Below are 17,004 nucleotides of genomic sequence, written 5' to 3'. Positions count from 1 at the left end.
CCTGCTCCCTCTGTTCCAATGCCTAACAACCAATTACCAGTCTTCCATGATAAAAAGGTATTAATTTCACTCTCTAAAATAGCAAATATCTCACAGCTCTTGTGTTTTGGAAAGGAATTATGGAAATGATGCATCCTTCAGTTTTCCCAATTTTATCAATGTATCTCATAAAGGACAAGTTTCTTCTCATGTGAGATATCTGTAGAAGCACCTAGAAGAAGACACTCTACTGGAGCTCTTTGATTTCTTTAACTAATTCTTGTTTAATGACATCAGTAATAACTGACAATTTCATATCATTCTGTTATTGTTCTAATGGACCTGTATCTACATTGAATGGCCAGTTTATCAGGAACCACGTTCAATAATGAGTGGGAATCCCTTATGCCTTAAGAATGGCCTAGATTCTTTGAGGTGCTGATTAAACTAAATTCCTCTGAGATATTTGTCTCCACACTACCACAATGGAATCACCCTACTGTTGCAGACTGGATGGTAGTACGGTGCTACTGTGAACTGCTTGTTCCAACTCATCCGAGAGATGCTCTATAGGATTGAGGTCTGGGAATTGAGCTGGCAACTGAAGTAAACAAAACACACTGTCATGTTCCTTTAACCACTTTAACATGCTATGTGCTTTGTCTTGTTGGAAATACTCATTTGAGAATGAGCAAACCACAGCCATGAATAGATGAACATGATCAGCAATGATGTTAAGATAGGCTGTAGCATTCAGGGAGTGTTCAACTGATATCAGGTGACCTAATGCTTTCTTCACACACCATTACACCCCTGCCACCAGTCTGAACTGTTGCTACTTGGCAGAAAGAGTCCATAGTCTCATGCTACTGCTGCCATACTCTGGTTCTCCCATCAGCATGACAATACAAACCAGGACTCATCAGACCAGGCATCATTTTTCCAGTTGTCCAGTGTCAGTGATCACATGCCCGCTGAAGCCTCATCTTCCTATTCTTAGCTAACAGAATTGGGACCTAAGATGAAAGTCTTCTCCTGTACCCTATCCATGACAGCATGAGATGAACTGTGTGAACCAAAATGATGTTCTGGCCACTGATGCTGAGCTGTGATTTGATTGACTGTGATCCTCCTAATATGTTTCACAATCCTTGCCATTCTTCTCTGACCTTGTGCATCAATAAGCTGTTTCCATCCACATGACTGCCATTGGCTTTAAATTGCCTGGTTATTATATCCATTAATAAACCCTAAACACTGCTTTGTATGAAAAGTGCAGAAGAGTAGATGTTTATGAGATACTAGCACGTCTAGAACCAACAGTCATACCATACTCAAAGTCGCACCTTTTATCTATTCTGACTCATCAAACACAAAAACCATCAGATGCCTGTCTACCTGATTTATATAGAAAACTGCAGCCACATGACTCAATCTCAGGAATGGTTTCTTTTTCTAAATAGAAAGGTGTTCCTAATAAAGTGGTCACTCAGTGTATATCATGCTTATCTGCAGGGCTATCAAGTTTTTGAGATCAGTAAATAGTTTATTGAATTTAGCTATATAGCAGGCTGCATTACAAAGGCACTTAAGGTGGTCAAGCATTTTAGAATCCATCCGCCCCCCCCCCCCCCAAACACACACCCGTTTTGTACAGCTACATATCTCTTTATAATTTAATATCTTTATAATTTACATTTTCTTGACTAGACCAATTTTGGCAGGTTTACATCAGGTTCACTTTTTCCAGCCAAGACTGTAATCTACCAGTGCACACAAATATTAAAAATTATTGAAGTGTACCAATGCACTGCAAACTCGTATTGAACAGAAAACAAAACGAGACTGAAAAAAGTACACCATAAACTGCATGTGCTATCTATCTATCTTATAGACAACTGCTGTTAGGTGGCATGTGAGTAACAAGTGTGTTAAGTAAAAATATTTTTATAAGTTCTATTAGTTCCATTTCTTTTCCAATTCTTCTATTAGTTCTATTTCTTTTCCACTGATGCTTCTTGTGTTGATGGTGCCAATCTTGAACCACACTGATGTTGAGTTGGAGTAGGCCTTGTTTAACCAGATAACACCTCGGAGAGTAGGATATTCTTTCTGGTTGTACCATCATTATGTTTTTGTTTAAGCCAATAAGAATACAATTTGGTTGGCTAGATCCCAAATCTGCTCTCCAAATCTCCAGCCCATCCTTGTTTTTTTTTGGTATACATGTGCATACCTACTAACAGGATGCTCATGAGAAGGTGGGGATTAGAGATTAGGTCAGAATCTCCACATTCCTTAAATAGCTACGTGGAGATCTTAAGTAACCAAACAAAGATTAACAAAATACTTGTTCCTCCCACCAGCTAACATCCCTCTCAACATTCATATTACAACAATACTATTCCTAGTCCCTATCCATGCACCACATAAAAAATAGCCAGAACTTTAGAGAAATGTAATCTCTGCACGGCTTTCAAACTACATATAAAGCTAGCTGCCCTTATCAGGTTTTTACAAAATCCCTTGGTCTTGCAACTTATGTTATGCCAAAATAAGTTAACATTCACCTTAAAGAACACAAGAAATACATTCAATGCCACAACTATGGTCAGTCACATTTAGCCAACCATGCCTTTGACATATGTTATGTAGAATCAAATGGAAAAGCTACTAGGATTCACTGCTATAAATATAAACTTTTTTTTTGTGATTCAGCAGAAGATTTACAAAACAAACCAAATCTAAATAAATACAGTTGTGTGAAGCGCCCCAAGATTTGAGAAGCAGTGTTTTTCACACTTCACACCCAGCAGCCAAAGCTCAAAGCACCCACACAAATAACAAACACAAAAATATGTACTTACTGTGTATTTTTGTGTGTTATTATCATCACCATCATGAAATTCCTGACATGTACCCTCAAGGGGTGTACAGGATATGATAGTACTACATGAAAAATTTATATCATTACTAACTTCCTATCTACAATTTTCCTTCAAATCAGTCTGTTACTTGTCAAGACTCAAACATTACCAGATCTTATATTTCTATTGTCTAAGGCAATTTGTACCGTATCAATCGACCTATATCTTGGTCTTCCTCTGGGTCATTTTCCTGCCAACCTACCAGAGAACACTTGTTTTGCTAATCTTTCCTCGCCCAGTCTGTTTAAGTGACCGTACCACCTGAGATTAGCTCTGCTAATGCATTCCTGGATGCTAAGATGTCAAGTTCTTTCCTAATATCCTCGTTTTTAATATGATATTGCCATTGATCCCATCTGTTCATGCCTCTAATCTTTCACAGGACTCTCATATCTACGGTCTCTAGTCTTTGGTCAAGTGTTTTACTTCTGATCCAGCTCTCACATCCATAAGTTAAAACTGGTTTGAACACTGTCTTGTATACTGCTAATTTAGTGTTACAACTAATTTCTCTCTTATTCCATATGAATTTATTCAGCTGACTTCCTACCATACCAGTTTTGTTGATTCTGTTGTCTATTTCCATATTTAATTTACCATCTTCAGTAAAAATCGTGCCTAAGTAGCTGAAATGTTTTACTTGTTCCACATTCACAACACAGTTGACATTTTCAACAATTCTACCTATTTTCATTGTCTTTGTCTTTTTAATGCTGATCTTCATACCATATCTATTACAACAGTTATTCAATTTAGTCAGGAAATCTTGCAAACTTGTAGCGGATTTATTTAGAAGTATAACATCGTCTGAGATTAACATCTCCAATTCTGATATGTTTAATTCCCTCTGTTATTCATTATCTATATGGATCACATTATGAAGGAAAGTGATCCATATAGATAATGAATAACAGAGGGAATAATGTACATTCTTGTGTCACACCAGATTTAACATTAAACCATCTTCCTGTACTTCCTTCAATTCTAACTGCTGACTTACAACTCAAATAAAGACTAAGTATCGTTTGATATAATGCCCCATTGATACCGTATAACTGTAGTGTATTGAATAGCTTCTCTCTTGGCACCTTGTCATATGCCTTTTCCAGATCAACAAAACTTAAATACAGATCTTTGTTATATTCCCATGCTTTCTCCACTATTTGTCGTAAAGTAAAGATCTGATCCCAACAGCCTCTATTTGGCTTGAATCCAGCTTGTTCTTCACCAAGCTTTTCTTGTACAAATCTTCTCAACGGTTTCTCCAATATACTTGCATAGATCGTGCCAGGAACACTCAGTAGGGAAATATCTCTGTAATTCTCACATTCAGTTTTATTTCCCATTTTATATATGGGTACTATTAGAGCTCTACTCCAATCATCAGGAATTCGTCCCGCTGTCCAGGCTTTCTGAACTATGCAGTGCAGCCACTGTAAGACTTTTATACCACCATACTTCAGCATTTCTGAATATCATCTACTCCTGCTGCCTTTCCACATTTCAAGCTTTTGATGGCTTTTTCCTTCAAGTATGGATATGTATTCCAGACTGCGTGCCTGTTGAGTGTTTTTTTTACCACTGTGCTATCACTGCTTGTTTCATTTAGCAATTTTTCAAAGTAATTACTCCATACTTCAAGGATATCTTTTTCTCCTGTTTTCATGTCACCTTCATCATCTCTAACTCCTTTTACAGCACTCTTTCCTCCATTTCTAAGCTTCTTCAACAACCTCCAGAATATCTACCACCTTCTTGATATTTATTTTCTATGTTCTTGCCAAAGTCCTCCCATGACTTTTGTTTAGCTAGTTTTACACAGTGTTTCGCTTTCTTACATTTACATCTATATTCTCTAAGAGCACAAGATGACTTATTTGACAGGAACTTTTGATATGCTTAAGGGTCAAAGCTGTATAACTGAGAGGAGACCTCCACATAGCCTTTAAAGGAATGTGGAGAACCGACCAGCGATTCTGACCTAATGTCCAATCCTCACCTTCTCGTGGCACCCTGTTGGGTATTTACCTGGATACTGAATGAACGAGGATGGGCTGGCAATTTGGGATTTAGCCAATCAAATTATTCTTATTGGCTTAAACCAATATACAAAATGATGGTACAACATGACAAATTTGTGTGTTATTACAATTTTTATATTGTATCCCAGATGGATGTTGCAGTTTATATTTTGCTAAATGACATATAGGACAGACATGACTTCATTTTTATTTTTAAATCTATATCATACAATTACATAGTTAATAGGTTCTTAATACACATTATTAAAAATTTAGGACTGTTGAACAAAATGTTCACATGTGCCATAGGCTACAAATGCTAAACACTTAATTAACATATACTGAAGCACATTAAAAGCTTATTCAATACAAAATTTATGGCATATGTCTCTTTCTGTGAATATTTCTAACTATAAGGAGGGGAATGCCTGCAAAATAATAAAGATCTTGATAAAACTTACCAGCCTCTTTTTGATCTCTTCTTTCTTCTGCTCTAAGAATATAGAAGGAATTCCATCAGCACTATCTTGGGCACTTATTAATAAAGTCCATAAATCTGACATAAAATCACGGGCATTCTTCCCATTCAGAAACCCAGTAAGATTAATTTGCATCATTCTGCCATCTGGATGCTGAAAGAGGAGATTAAAAAATTAAAATCTAATACAAGAGAAAACTAGGACTAAAACACCTTCAAGAGTCTCTTGCTCTCATTTATTAAATTTATTGGCACTGCATTTAAAATCAACAAAAGTGTATTAAACACTGCAATTTATTATCATTCCCCACATCCACATTTCTTTCGTATATTATAGATTTTGAAACAAGTCATTTTGGCTTTTTTTTTTTAATTTTTTCAAACAATAAATTGCACAACATCTCTTAAACAAGCTCTTTTCTTGTCTACCCCATCGTTGAATAGGTTATAACAAACTGATCGTTGCTTAACTTTTTAACAGAGTGATGTGTCTGGTGAAAATTATTCAAATCTTTGAGAAAGTTTAAAAAATTAATAGGTGAATTTCACAGTGATAATAATTAACTGAATCAAACACAAACTAATTATATGGTTAACAAGTAAAGAAATTTTCCTCTATTTAATAATTTAAATGGAGGAAAACTTGATACGAGTACCTCAGTTCTTGCTATGAATATATCTGATTTGCTAACTGGAATATGGATGGTATCCAATTAATAACAAGGATTTCTCTATTAAATGATTTTATTTTGCAAACAGCTGAGAAAACTAATTCCACTGAGAACAGAATAGCACTATTTTATGGTATCTAAACATTTATGGGAGTGAAATGTAGACTATTTTAGTTCTTACAGTGTAAACATTTTATTTGATATGTATATCAGACTATTTTCATAACTGATCCAATAACTGGAAAGTCAATGATGAGTTAACAGCTGGCAGCCAATCATCAAGCAACTAGTCTGCACAGATAATGAAAACTATTATACAGTAATGGATTAGTACTAATGTTAGGGAAGTGTTAATCCGTTACTGTGTAATAATTTTCATTATGTTGACTGCTTATGTTTCAATATTTAGATCTAGTCTACAGAGATGAATGGTTTGTAGTACATGCTGGATAGTGCAGTTACCAATACCTAGAAAATGTTCAGCATATTTTTAATATCTGATTAAAATTAATATAATCAAAATACTAGAACTTCTTAACCAAAAAAGCAAATAAAAATAAAAGAAATTTACAATAGAAATGCATCAACCCATATTTTGAAAACACACAGTTTTAGATTCCCACTACTCATCTCAATACTAATCAATCCAAATGAACTTGAGAATGGGAGAAATATTTTATCATAATATTTAAGAATGGTGAAAAATTGTTAAACAATTAGAATTTTTGATGACACTGGACAATGGCCAACAGTAGCAATACACTTGGATGCCTATAATTTTAATTGCTTCCTCAGGATATTAATCTTGACCAGCAAATATTGTACTTATACTCTCACACTAATCTTCTTAACTTGGCTTATTAAGTAACAGCTGTTACTTAACTGCCTTAGGATATTCCTTCAGAGAACATAAATTTCTTTTCATGCTAATCATCTTTCTCTTTGTTTATTTATTAAGTCATGGTAGTTAGCATGATACCTTAATATTGTAAACACATCTGTACTTTTATATTTCTTTGTGGGTGTGATCAAAGCCAACTCACTTACCATCCATGTTACCAATACCAGAATGAGATGCATCTCATTCTAGTGTTGTTCCAAAATTATACTCTAGCATTCAGACAGCTGATCTAACACTAAACTCAGCAATAAAAGTTATGCTCACAGACTTCAGGATGAATGAGGATGTGGAACATGATACAGAAAACATTACATCACCAATTTAGCTAAGGTGGAAAGGATAGCATGAATAATTGTTAGGTAGCAATTAAGCAATAATATAAAGACAAGTAAATTAGCAACTCAAAAAAATAAATAAAATGTCACAAGTCACAAAAAGACATTTAGCAAGCTTGTTTTGATCTTGTGATCTCAGCAGGTTATAAAAAAAAAAAAAAAAAAAAAAAAAAATAGGACAACTCCTACCGAATAATTTATAACCTACAATGTGAGAATCAGATGATTAACATTACCAAACTTTTAGTACTTTAGTAACATTATGCTTTAAAGAATAATGTCACAAATATAAAACAGTCACATCATTTTACCATTACATTTTATGATAAAATATGTAACACAATTATCTTTCATTTACTCCTTCAAACAAACACAACAAACTAAATTTTGTTTCAAGTGTTTTATTTCTAGTCGATAGATGAACCAAAGGATTTGTCATGAAGGGTCAAATCTTACTACAGTAATAAAAAATACTTGGTTTTAATAACCAGACAAAATTAAGTACAAATATTTCACTATAAGTTTTATACATCAGCTAAGTGCTGGCAATGGCTATCATGCATATACCAATGTCTGTAGATGTGTGAGACTGAAACCAACAGATTAAAAGAAGAGATTGACTCTCTTCACTATAAAAAACTTGGGACTATTTGGAATAGTTGTTACAGATGGTTTACTACAGTGAATTAGTTGCATTAGACCTATGGGAATTTGGCCAAGACTTTTTTCCAGTTATTCTAGCAAGCAACTTTGGAGGATTAAGAAATCAAACTTGAAATACATACACACACACACTGTAATTACCATTTATCAGACTTTCAAAACAATGACCCTTCAATTAACCAACTCTTGCATGTCAACTGACTTCTGGTACAGCACCATGTAATTTTACTTCAATTATCAGAATGAATTGCTTTCCTGATGTGGTCAGATAAACAGGTTACTGTTTGTGTGTGTTTGTTATATAAAAAAGTAACCTACTAAATTTAAGTTTAATCAGAGATGCTGGGTACAGAAACTCCATTGTTGCAATTTAAATCAGAATGATGTATCAAAGTTTCAAATTTTTCTTGGAATAAACAGCCATATTTCGATATAATCTGCTGTTGATTATCCTTTCTTAAGGGAAAGGGAAAAAAGAATAAAGATGTCCTACACCTTTATTCTATAGTATAACCAAGTGAATAATACTTGCAACAAATATTTTGAAAATACAAGGTTAACTGGAAAGGTCTTTGAGAGAGTAGTTTTTATTGACATTATAGTGTTATGAACATCTTAGATAAAATCTCAATAAAGGTCGAAACCGGTCTGGGTAGTGACCCTTCCTATAATGTGTAGCATTATACATGTCCGTAAGGATATGTGCTTTGCATTATGGGATACTAAGGCAAGTGATGTGAAGTCATCAGCTTTTATATATGAGTTGTCCAGTCCTGAAATTACTTCAGGTACAAACTTTGTTTGCTTACACTTGGATAAAGGATTAAATCAAGAATATAATTTTTTGGTATCTTTAATTTTTAGGAGTACAAAAGTATCTGCATAAAGAAAAGAGAAAAACTTACCACTCTCTCTCTCTCTAATTCTGATATCAGGTTAAATGCCACTTTGATTCATAATGCGATCCCTATAGATGACGAATAAGAGTGGAAACAAAGTGAATACACCTGACGTTACATCAAACCACATTTCTCTCTTTCTTTTGATTCTAACTTCAGATTTACAACTATTATTATCGGACTTCCATGGAGTCAAATGACTCACTTTGGAAGATCCACTGTCATGCACGGCTCTTATATTGTGACTTAAATGCATTCACTGTCGCCATACCCACCAAACACTCCATGCAAAAAAAAAAAAAAAAAAATCTACTCCTTAACCTCTTGCTCACACCCTGTTTATACAGCTTCCAGAGATAGTCTATCATTCTCCTCCAGTCTCCACCCATTCTATAAAAAATCTCATCCACATTAATAACCCAGTTATTACAGGGATTATAAGTAATAACCTTTTACCAACTTATATGTCTCGATCATGCCATCTCTCCTTCTATCGACTAAACTCTACAAATTGCATTCCCTCAATCTGTTTCCATATTCAATATTTCAGAGACCAGTAACCACCTTAGTCATTTCTTCATCCTTTTGAAAAACAAGTGACCAAATATGTGCATAGTAATCCATATGAAGTCTGATCAAAGCTTACATAATGGAATCATAACATCTTTACTCCTACATGTTAGTGTTTTCTACATCACTATTATAATGTGCTGTCTTCACAATTTTTGCAAATGCTTTCAAAATTTCAGGTCCCTATCCATCTACATGAGATTCCTCATCTCTTCTGCCTCCTAAGATATCCCCATTAATCTCATACTTTGTATACCACCTGTACACTAACTGTACCATCTGCAAACAACTATATATCACCATTCAAGCCCTTTCCAATATCATTTATTAACTGTAAAATCAAAGCCTCGAGGGTCTGTTTTGGTGCAACAGCACCAAAACACACCCTCAAGACAACACTATGGACTTTCTTCTTATGGGATATTGCAAGCAAATCTTATTTCTTTCTTGCTCTTTGTACTTCTCATGCAACTATTACCACTCATCTTCTGCTGTCCCCATAATGCATTCTTCCAAATTGCACACTTCACCTCTTCATTCATTCACTTTACATCTACCTTATTTTTGACCTCCTGATCTGGGAATGCATTCAAACATTGCATCTGCCAGACATTTTTTCATTCAATTCTTCATTTCATAATATAGCTGTAAGCTGTCTCCTGAGCTTGTCATAATCACCAGCCTTATAGTTCCATATAAAATATATCCTTGCTTACAGAGTGTCTTATATGGCTGGCCACTACTCAAGTAATATTTCATAGTGACTTTCACCAACTGGAGAGAGATTTAACACCTCATTTACAATAACATCCTCTGACGAGATAATCAAATCCAAGACCTTTGATCCCCACGTATTCTGTTAGGTACTGCCTAGTTGTGTTGTGCCTCATAAACTCAAATTCATTCTCTTTATCCCAGATACTTTCTCTTCATTCCAAGCTATATTACATAATTAAAATTAAGAATAATAATGATCATCCTTTTCTTATTCACAGAACTAATCCGCAAATATACTGCCCTCCAACATTACCACATCTATAGCAACAGCAACATCCAACTAGATTTCATTCTGTTCACATCCACCACATCATACTGCTTCAGAACCACTACCATTATTAGCTCCTTTTATCTCAACCTTAGATGGGGATAACTTCTCTGCTGTTGTCAACAGCACTTCCCTTCCTTTTCTGTTTATCTTCATGACAAACATCACATCCATCTATCTCTATTCCTATCAGAACATCATCAACATCGATGTCTCACTGATTTCGATAATTTTGGGATGAATATGCTATTAATGCTACAATTTAATTTCCTTTGTTACTCATTTACAATATACTTAAACCATGCTCTTTAATGTAAGAAATACAGTTACTGCATTTCTTACTTTAAAGGGCATGGATGAACACCTCAAGAAGTTTAAATCCATAAACTATAATGAAGCCAGTGAAATTGAAACCAACAACCTATTCGTCAGAGTGGAAGTGCCACTACATTGTAAAAACAGCTAAATGTAAGATGCCCTTGTTTACCATATAGATGGCACTTCCACTCTCTGACAAATGGGTTATTGGTTTTAGATTTTTTCATCATCATCAAATTCATGCCATGTATCCTCAAGGGGTGTACATGATATGATAGTACTACATGAAAAAAATTACATCATTACTAACTTCCTATCTACAATTTTCCTCCAAATCAGTCTGTTACCTGTCAAAGCTACAACATTGTCAGATATTACATTTCTATCGTCTAAGGCACTTTGTACCGTATCAATCAACCTATTTCTTGGTCGTCCTCTGGGTCATTTTGCTGCCAACCTGGCAGAGAACACTTGTTTTGCTAATCTTTCTTCGCCCATTCTGTTTAAGTGACCATACCACCTGAGATTAGCTCCACTAATGCATTCCTGGATGCTGAAAATGTCAAGTTCTTTCCTAATATCCTAGTTTTTAATATCATATTGCCATTGATGCCATCTGTGCATGCATATAATCTTTCTCAGGACTCTCATATCTGCGGTCTCTAGTCTTTGGTCAAGTGTTTTACTTCTGACCCAGCTCGCAGATCCATAAATTAAAACTGGTTTGAACACTGTCTTGAATACAACTAATTTAGTGTTCCGACTAATTTCTCTCTTATTCCATATGAATTTATTCAATTGACTTCCCACCATACCCGCTTTGCTTACTCTGCTGTCTATTTCTATATTTAATTTACCATCTTCACTAAAAATCATGCCTAAGTAGCTGAAATGTTTTACTTGTTCCACAGATCTCCATTCACAGCACAGTTGACATTTTCAATGATTCTGTCTATTTTCATGGCCTTTGTCTTTTTATTGCTGACCTTCATACCATATATATTATGACAGTTCTTCAATTTAGTCAGAAATCTTGCAGACTTGTAGCGGATTTATTGATAAGTATAACATCGTCCGCATAAAACAAAGAGCTGACATTAACATCTCCAATTTTGATATCATGTTTAATACCACTTTCCTTCATAATGTGATCCATATAGATAATGAATAACAGAGGGGATAATGTACATCCTTGTCTCACACCAGATTTAATATTAAACCATCTTCCTGTACTTCCTTCAATTCTAACTGCTGACTTACAATTCAAATAAAGACTAAGTATTGCTTGATATAATGCCCCATTCACACCATATAACTGCAGCGTATTGAACAGCTTCTCTCTTGGCACCTTGTTGTATGCCTTTTCCAAATCGACAAAACTTAAATACAAATCTTTGTTATATTCCCATGCTTTCTTGATTATTTGTTGTAAAATGAAGATCTGATGTTGACAGCCTCTATTTGGCCTGAATCCAGCTTGTTCTACACCCAACGTTTCTTCCACAATTCTTCTCAACTGTTTCTCAAGTATACTTGCATAGATCTTGCCAGGAACACTAAGTATGGAAATACCTCTGTAATTCTCACATTCAGTTTTATTTCCCTTTTTATATATGGGTACTATGAGATCTCTACTCCAATCATCGGGAATTTGTCTCTCTGTCGAGGCTTTCTGCACTATGCAGTGCAGCCACTGCAAGGCTTTTATACCACCACACTTCAGCATTTCTGGTCGAATATCATCTATTCCTGCCGCCTTTCCACATTTCAAGTCTCTGATGGCTTTTTCTACTTCAAGTATGTATATGTATTCCTGACTGCATGCCTGGTCAGTGTTTTTTACCACTGTGTTATCACTGCTTGTTTCATTTAGCAATTTTTCGAAGTAATTACTCCATACTTCAAGGATAACTTTTTTTCTCCCGTTTTCATGTCACCTTTATCATCTCTAACTTCTTTTACAGCACACTTTCCTCCATTCCTAAGCTTTCTTCTTCAACCTCCAGAATATTTTACCACTTCTTGATATTTATTTTCTAAATCTTGCCAAAGTCCTCCCATGACTTTTGTTTAGTTAGTTTTACACAGTGTTTTTTTAGCATTCTTACATTTGTCTCTATATTCTCTAAGAGCATAAGCTGACTTATTTGCCAGGAACATTTGATAGGCTTTCTTCTTTTCCTTCACTGTCTCATTAACTTCCTGTGTCCACCATGGAGTTCTAATTTTTCTATCCTTGCAGACAACTTCACCACATGCCTCTCTAGCTGAATCAATCAGGGCTTTCTTCAAGGCTTGTCATTGAATCTCCAAGGTTTGATTCCTGTTCTCAAACTCTTTCATTTTTTCTTCAATAATCTTTGTGTATTTTAGTCTACAGTTCACATCTGAGAGCTGCTCAACTTTTATTCGCTTTAAAACTTTCTTACATGTTATTCTTTTCAATATGAAATTCAATTTTATCCTGCTCAAGACTAAATAGTGATCCCTTCCAATTTCAAATCCTCTGTACACTCTGGTGTCCTGCACCAGGGAGAAAACATCACTATCAACAATAACATAGTCAATGAGACTTTTCTTATTCCTTGCCTCTTCTCTCCATGTGAATTTGTGCACATTTTAATGTTGGAACATGGTGTTAGTAATAACCAATCCATGTCCTGAGCAGAAATCCAACAAATATTTACCATTATTATTAGCTTTGCTGTTTTCCCCAAATTTTCCCAAAATATTTTTGTATGTCTCACAATCATTTCCTACTCTGCTATTTAGATCCCCAACAAAGACCAACTTTTCCTTTTTCATTGTGTCAGTTGCTTTTTCTAAAGCCTCAAAAAATTCCTCCACTTCTACTAAGGTAGAAGTGGAGGAATTTTTTACATCTTACATATAGAACCTTCTGTGGGACTATAGGCACAAATAAGTCTCATTGTCCAGTTCCCCATTCTCATATTTGCCCACATTACTCTACTTGAGACTGACTGCCATTCAAGAAGATTAAGCTCGTATTTTGTGTTGAATACTATGGCTACTCCTTCTTTTCCTTGATTGTCATTGCCTGAATATAGCATTTTGTATTTATTGCTCAGAAAGATCTCACCAGTTTTTGTCTTTTTTGTTTCAGTCACCCCTATTATGTCGATCTGGTACTTATCTAATTCCTCAGCTAGCTCCATTTCTTTGCCATTCTGGCTTCTTACGTTGATAGTACCGATCTTTAACTCTGGTGATGTTGAGTTGGGGTTTGTTTTCAGATTTGTTCCAGTAGCTGACTTTTCGCTGTTTGCCCTGGTTCCCTGGCGAAAACAACGGGGGCCTTGTTTAACCGGGCGACGCCCCAGTCGGCATGAAATTTTGTCATGTTGTACCATCATTTTTTATTTTGGCTTAACCAATAAGAATACAATTTGCTCGGCTAAATCCCAAATTGCCAGCCCATCCTTGTTCGTTCAGTATCCAAGTAGATACCCAATAGGGTGCACCACGAGAAGGTGAGGATTGGACATTAGGTCAGAAGCCCTGGTCGGTTCTCCGCATTCCTTTTAAAGGCTATGTGGAGGTCTCCTGTCAGTTATACAGTGTTTTTTTGTTTTTGTTAAACTTCTTTTTTTCCCTTTTTCCACTTTTTCGAAGTGAGAATCTCTCGCTCTCCAGTAATTCTCACTTTGTTTCATTGGTATGTAATTTAAAAAATTTACTCAATAGTGCTTCAAAACTCAAGAAATAAGTAATGTTGTTCCATAATGGAAAGAAACAAGTCCCTGAGATAGCTAAATTCATTTAATAAATTTGCCTTCAAGGATATTATCACACAGGTAAGATCATGCATATAAATACAAGCATACAAAGAAAGATAACAAACAAAAGAATGAATATCTCTTGAATGGTTCTAATTGGCAATCTATGCAGGCATGGCAAAATTAAATGTTGGACTAGTATTCACACAAATGTCTCCCAGATGCCTGGCAATATGATGAAGGATGTTTAAGTTCATTAAATATTGTAAAGCTCTGGTGGTAGATTCCAAAAACACTCCCATGGTTTTGTGCCTGCATCTGTATAACAAGTCCCCTCCCCTGCAAATCATGGGATTTGTAGGGGAGGAGACTTTATGATGATTTTTAGAGTAGGGGAAAGCATGATCTGCAACTCTTGAAAAGCCATAATGGTGGCAACTGACACTTTTTTATGTTCATCTATATGGATGTTAGCAATTATTCAGTCTGGTCAAAGCAGGCCATTTTGCTGAAGCATGGGATCTTGCAAACATATGGCCTATTTAGGCAATGGATATTTTCATAAGCAAATAAGAATAATTAATTTTTAGTTAAGAATGAAAAAGGTTTAGATGGTTATCTTTTAAGAACCTGTGCTACTTCAGAAGTGTCCTGGATGCATGTATTTATTAATTTGTATGTGTGTGTGTGTGTGTGTGTGTGGAGGGGTTACAGTTTTGCTGATTCTGTGAGGAAGCTATTCACTAAGAATAATGTTTCATAGATATGGTTAATTTCAGTGATAATGAAATGGTTCAGACACTTTATCATTACTATTGCTATATCTTTCATATGATAGGTTATGCAACCTTTTCACACAGAATCAATTTTAGTTAATAATACTTGTACATAAACTTACAAGTTGGCTACACATGACTTTAAATTTTTCAGGAAATGACAACATACACTAAAATTAATACCTTCCTATATTTCAGCATTGCCATCTTCTGGGAACGAAATTATGATATGTGCACACATTAACAATGAGCAACGAGCAATTGCTCATTAGTGCCTGCTACCAGAAGATGGCAGTGTAACACTGATGAAATATAGGAAGGTACTGATTAAACTTTAATTAATATTTTAGTATACATTGTCATTTCCTGAAAAATTTAAAGTTATTAGTTAATAATAATAATGAAGATTTTTAATGTTCATGACTCAAAAAGGTTTTCCATCTCACATTCCACCAATCAATGCTGGAAGAAATACAAAAGTATTTACTAATAGCAATGATCTAAAATAAGTATTTACTAATAGCAATGATCTAAAATAAATATTTACAAACCAGGATACCAAATAATTCTCAGGCATCCTAAGCATATAGCTATTTTTTTTACCAGTTCTTCAAAATATATCATATACAGCATAGCAAAAAAAAAAAATAATAATAATAAGTAATAAATAAGCAATAAATTTAAAAAAAAAAAACATCTACTGTGAGTTGTAATAAAAGAGAGGACATTAGAAACAGGGTGAACTTGCTTGTTTTAACAATGGATTAATAGTTTTATGTCAAGTTCAGGAAGATTCCCACTAAAACATGTAAACTATAGCAAACAACTTATAAGAGGCTCAGTTAAAACTAACATTTCAAAGATTTAAGCATTTTAAAAAGGACATGAAAAGATGCAGCAGCAATCCTTGAAATGGACAAGCAAATATAAGCTGCAGTCGCAAAATAGTAGTGTGCAATTTATTACCAAGTGACTGCTCATTGACACTGTGAATATTAGTGAGTTAACTGTGAATAAGAAATTGATATGGTCCATAATTACCAGATGTGGAAAAAATAAATATTTGCACAAAGTTTTTTTCACGTTTCGTTGATGAGGAAAACCTAGATTAATATATGCTAGCAAATGTTTTGTGTTCAAACAGCTGATAATGAACTGGATTTCCTACACTGTAAGCATGTATGTTTTGCAACTGCCGTCTTTAGTTGGTAGATGAATTTCATCGTCCTCTGTAACACTGCTTACTGAAAACAGTTCCATGTGGAAAAAACTCTAGAAAGAAGTCTCTAGAGTAAGGTCTCCAAGACCAAATAAAAAAATGAATAATAAAATGCGAAAAAAAAAAAAATTAGAAAAAACCTGGAAAAAATATTCTTAGCACATTCGTGATACTGATGAACAATATCTTTACAACCCATCATAGGTGGAATTCACATAAAAAACACTACTACCTCAAGACAGTGAAACATCTGTTGGTAAGAATGAAGTGTATGCAGTCAGACTGGACACAGCAGATGGCAGCGGTTGTATTAGTTACCTGCTCAAGCAGTAATTGCAAATGTTTCTAGCTCACAAATAGATTGCAGTGTTCAACTACCATCATTATTCCCAACTTGGCCTGTAAACTTTTGTTTTATGTTTGCCAAGTTGAAACAGATTAAAAGAATGATGATTTGATAGTTTA

At 34.8% G+C, this 17,004-nt stretch overlaps 1 protein-coding gene across 3 annotated transcripts in view; it reads right to left on the bottom strand.

Moving 5' to 3' along the window:
* Window positions 1–17,004, bottom strand: part of LOC150096016 (uncharacterized) — a 381,411-nt gene that overhangs the window by 274,224 nt on the left and 90,183 nt on the right. For all 3 annotated transcript variants that reach the window (XM_090409077.1, XM_090409078.1, XM_090409079.1), the window contains one exon: window positions 5,389–5,559. In XM_090409077.1, the coding sequence (XP_090265203.1) occupies window positions 5,389–5,559 (171 nt within the window). The remainder of the gene's footprint in view (window positions 1–5,388; window positions 5,560–17,004) is intronic.

Source organism: Typopeltis vanoorti, chromosome 19 (assembly GCF_054136105.1).
Source record: "Typopeltis vanoorti isolate ZY-2024b chromosome 19, IOZ_Tvanoo_1.0, whole genome shotgun sequence".
In the NCBI taxonomy this organism is placed as follows: domain Eukaryota; kingdom Metazoa; phylum Arthropoda; class Arachnida; order Uropygi; family Thelyphonidae; genus Typopeltis; species Typopeltis vanoorti.
Note: the sequence above shows the minus strand (reverse complement) of the source record. Positions and strands in the feature narration are given on the sequence as shown.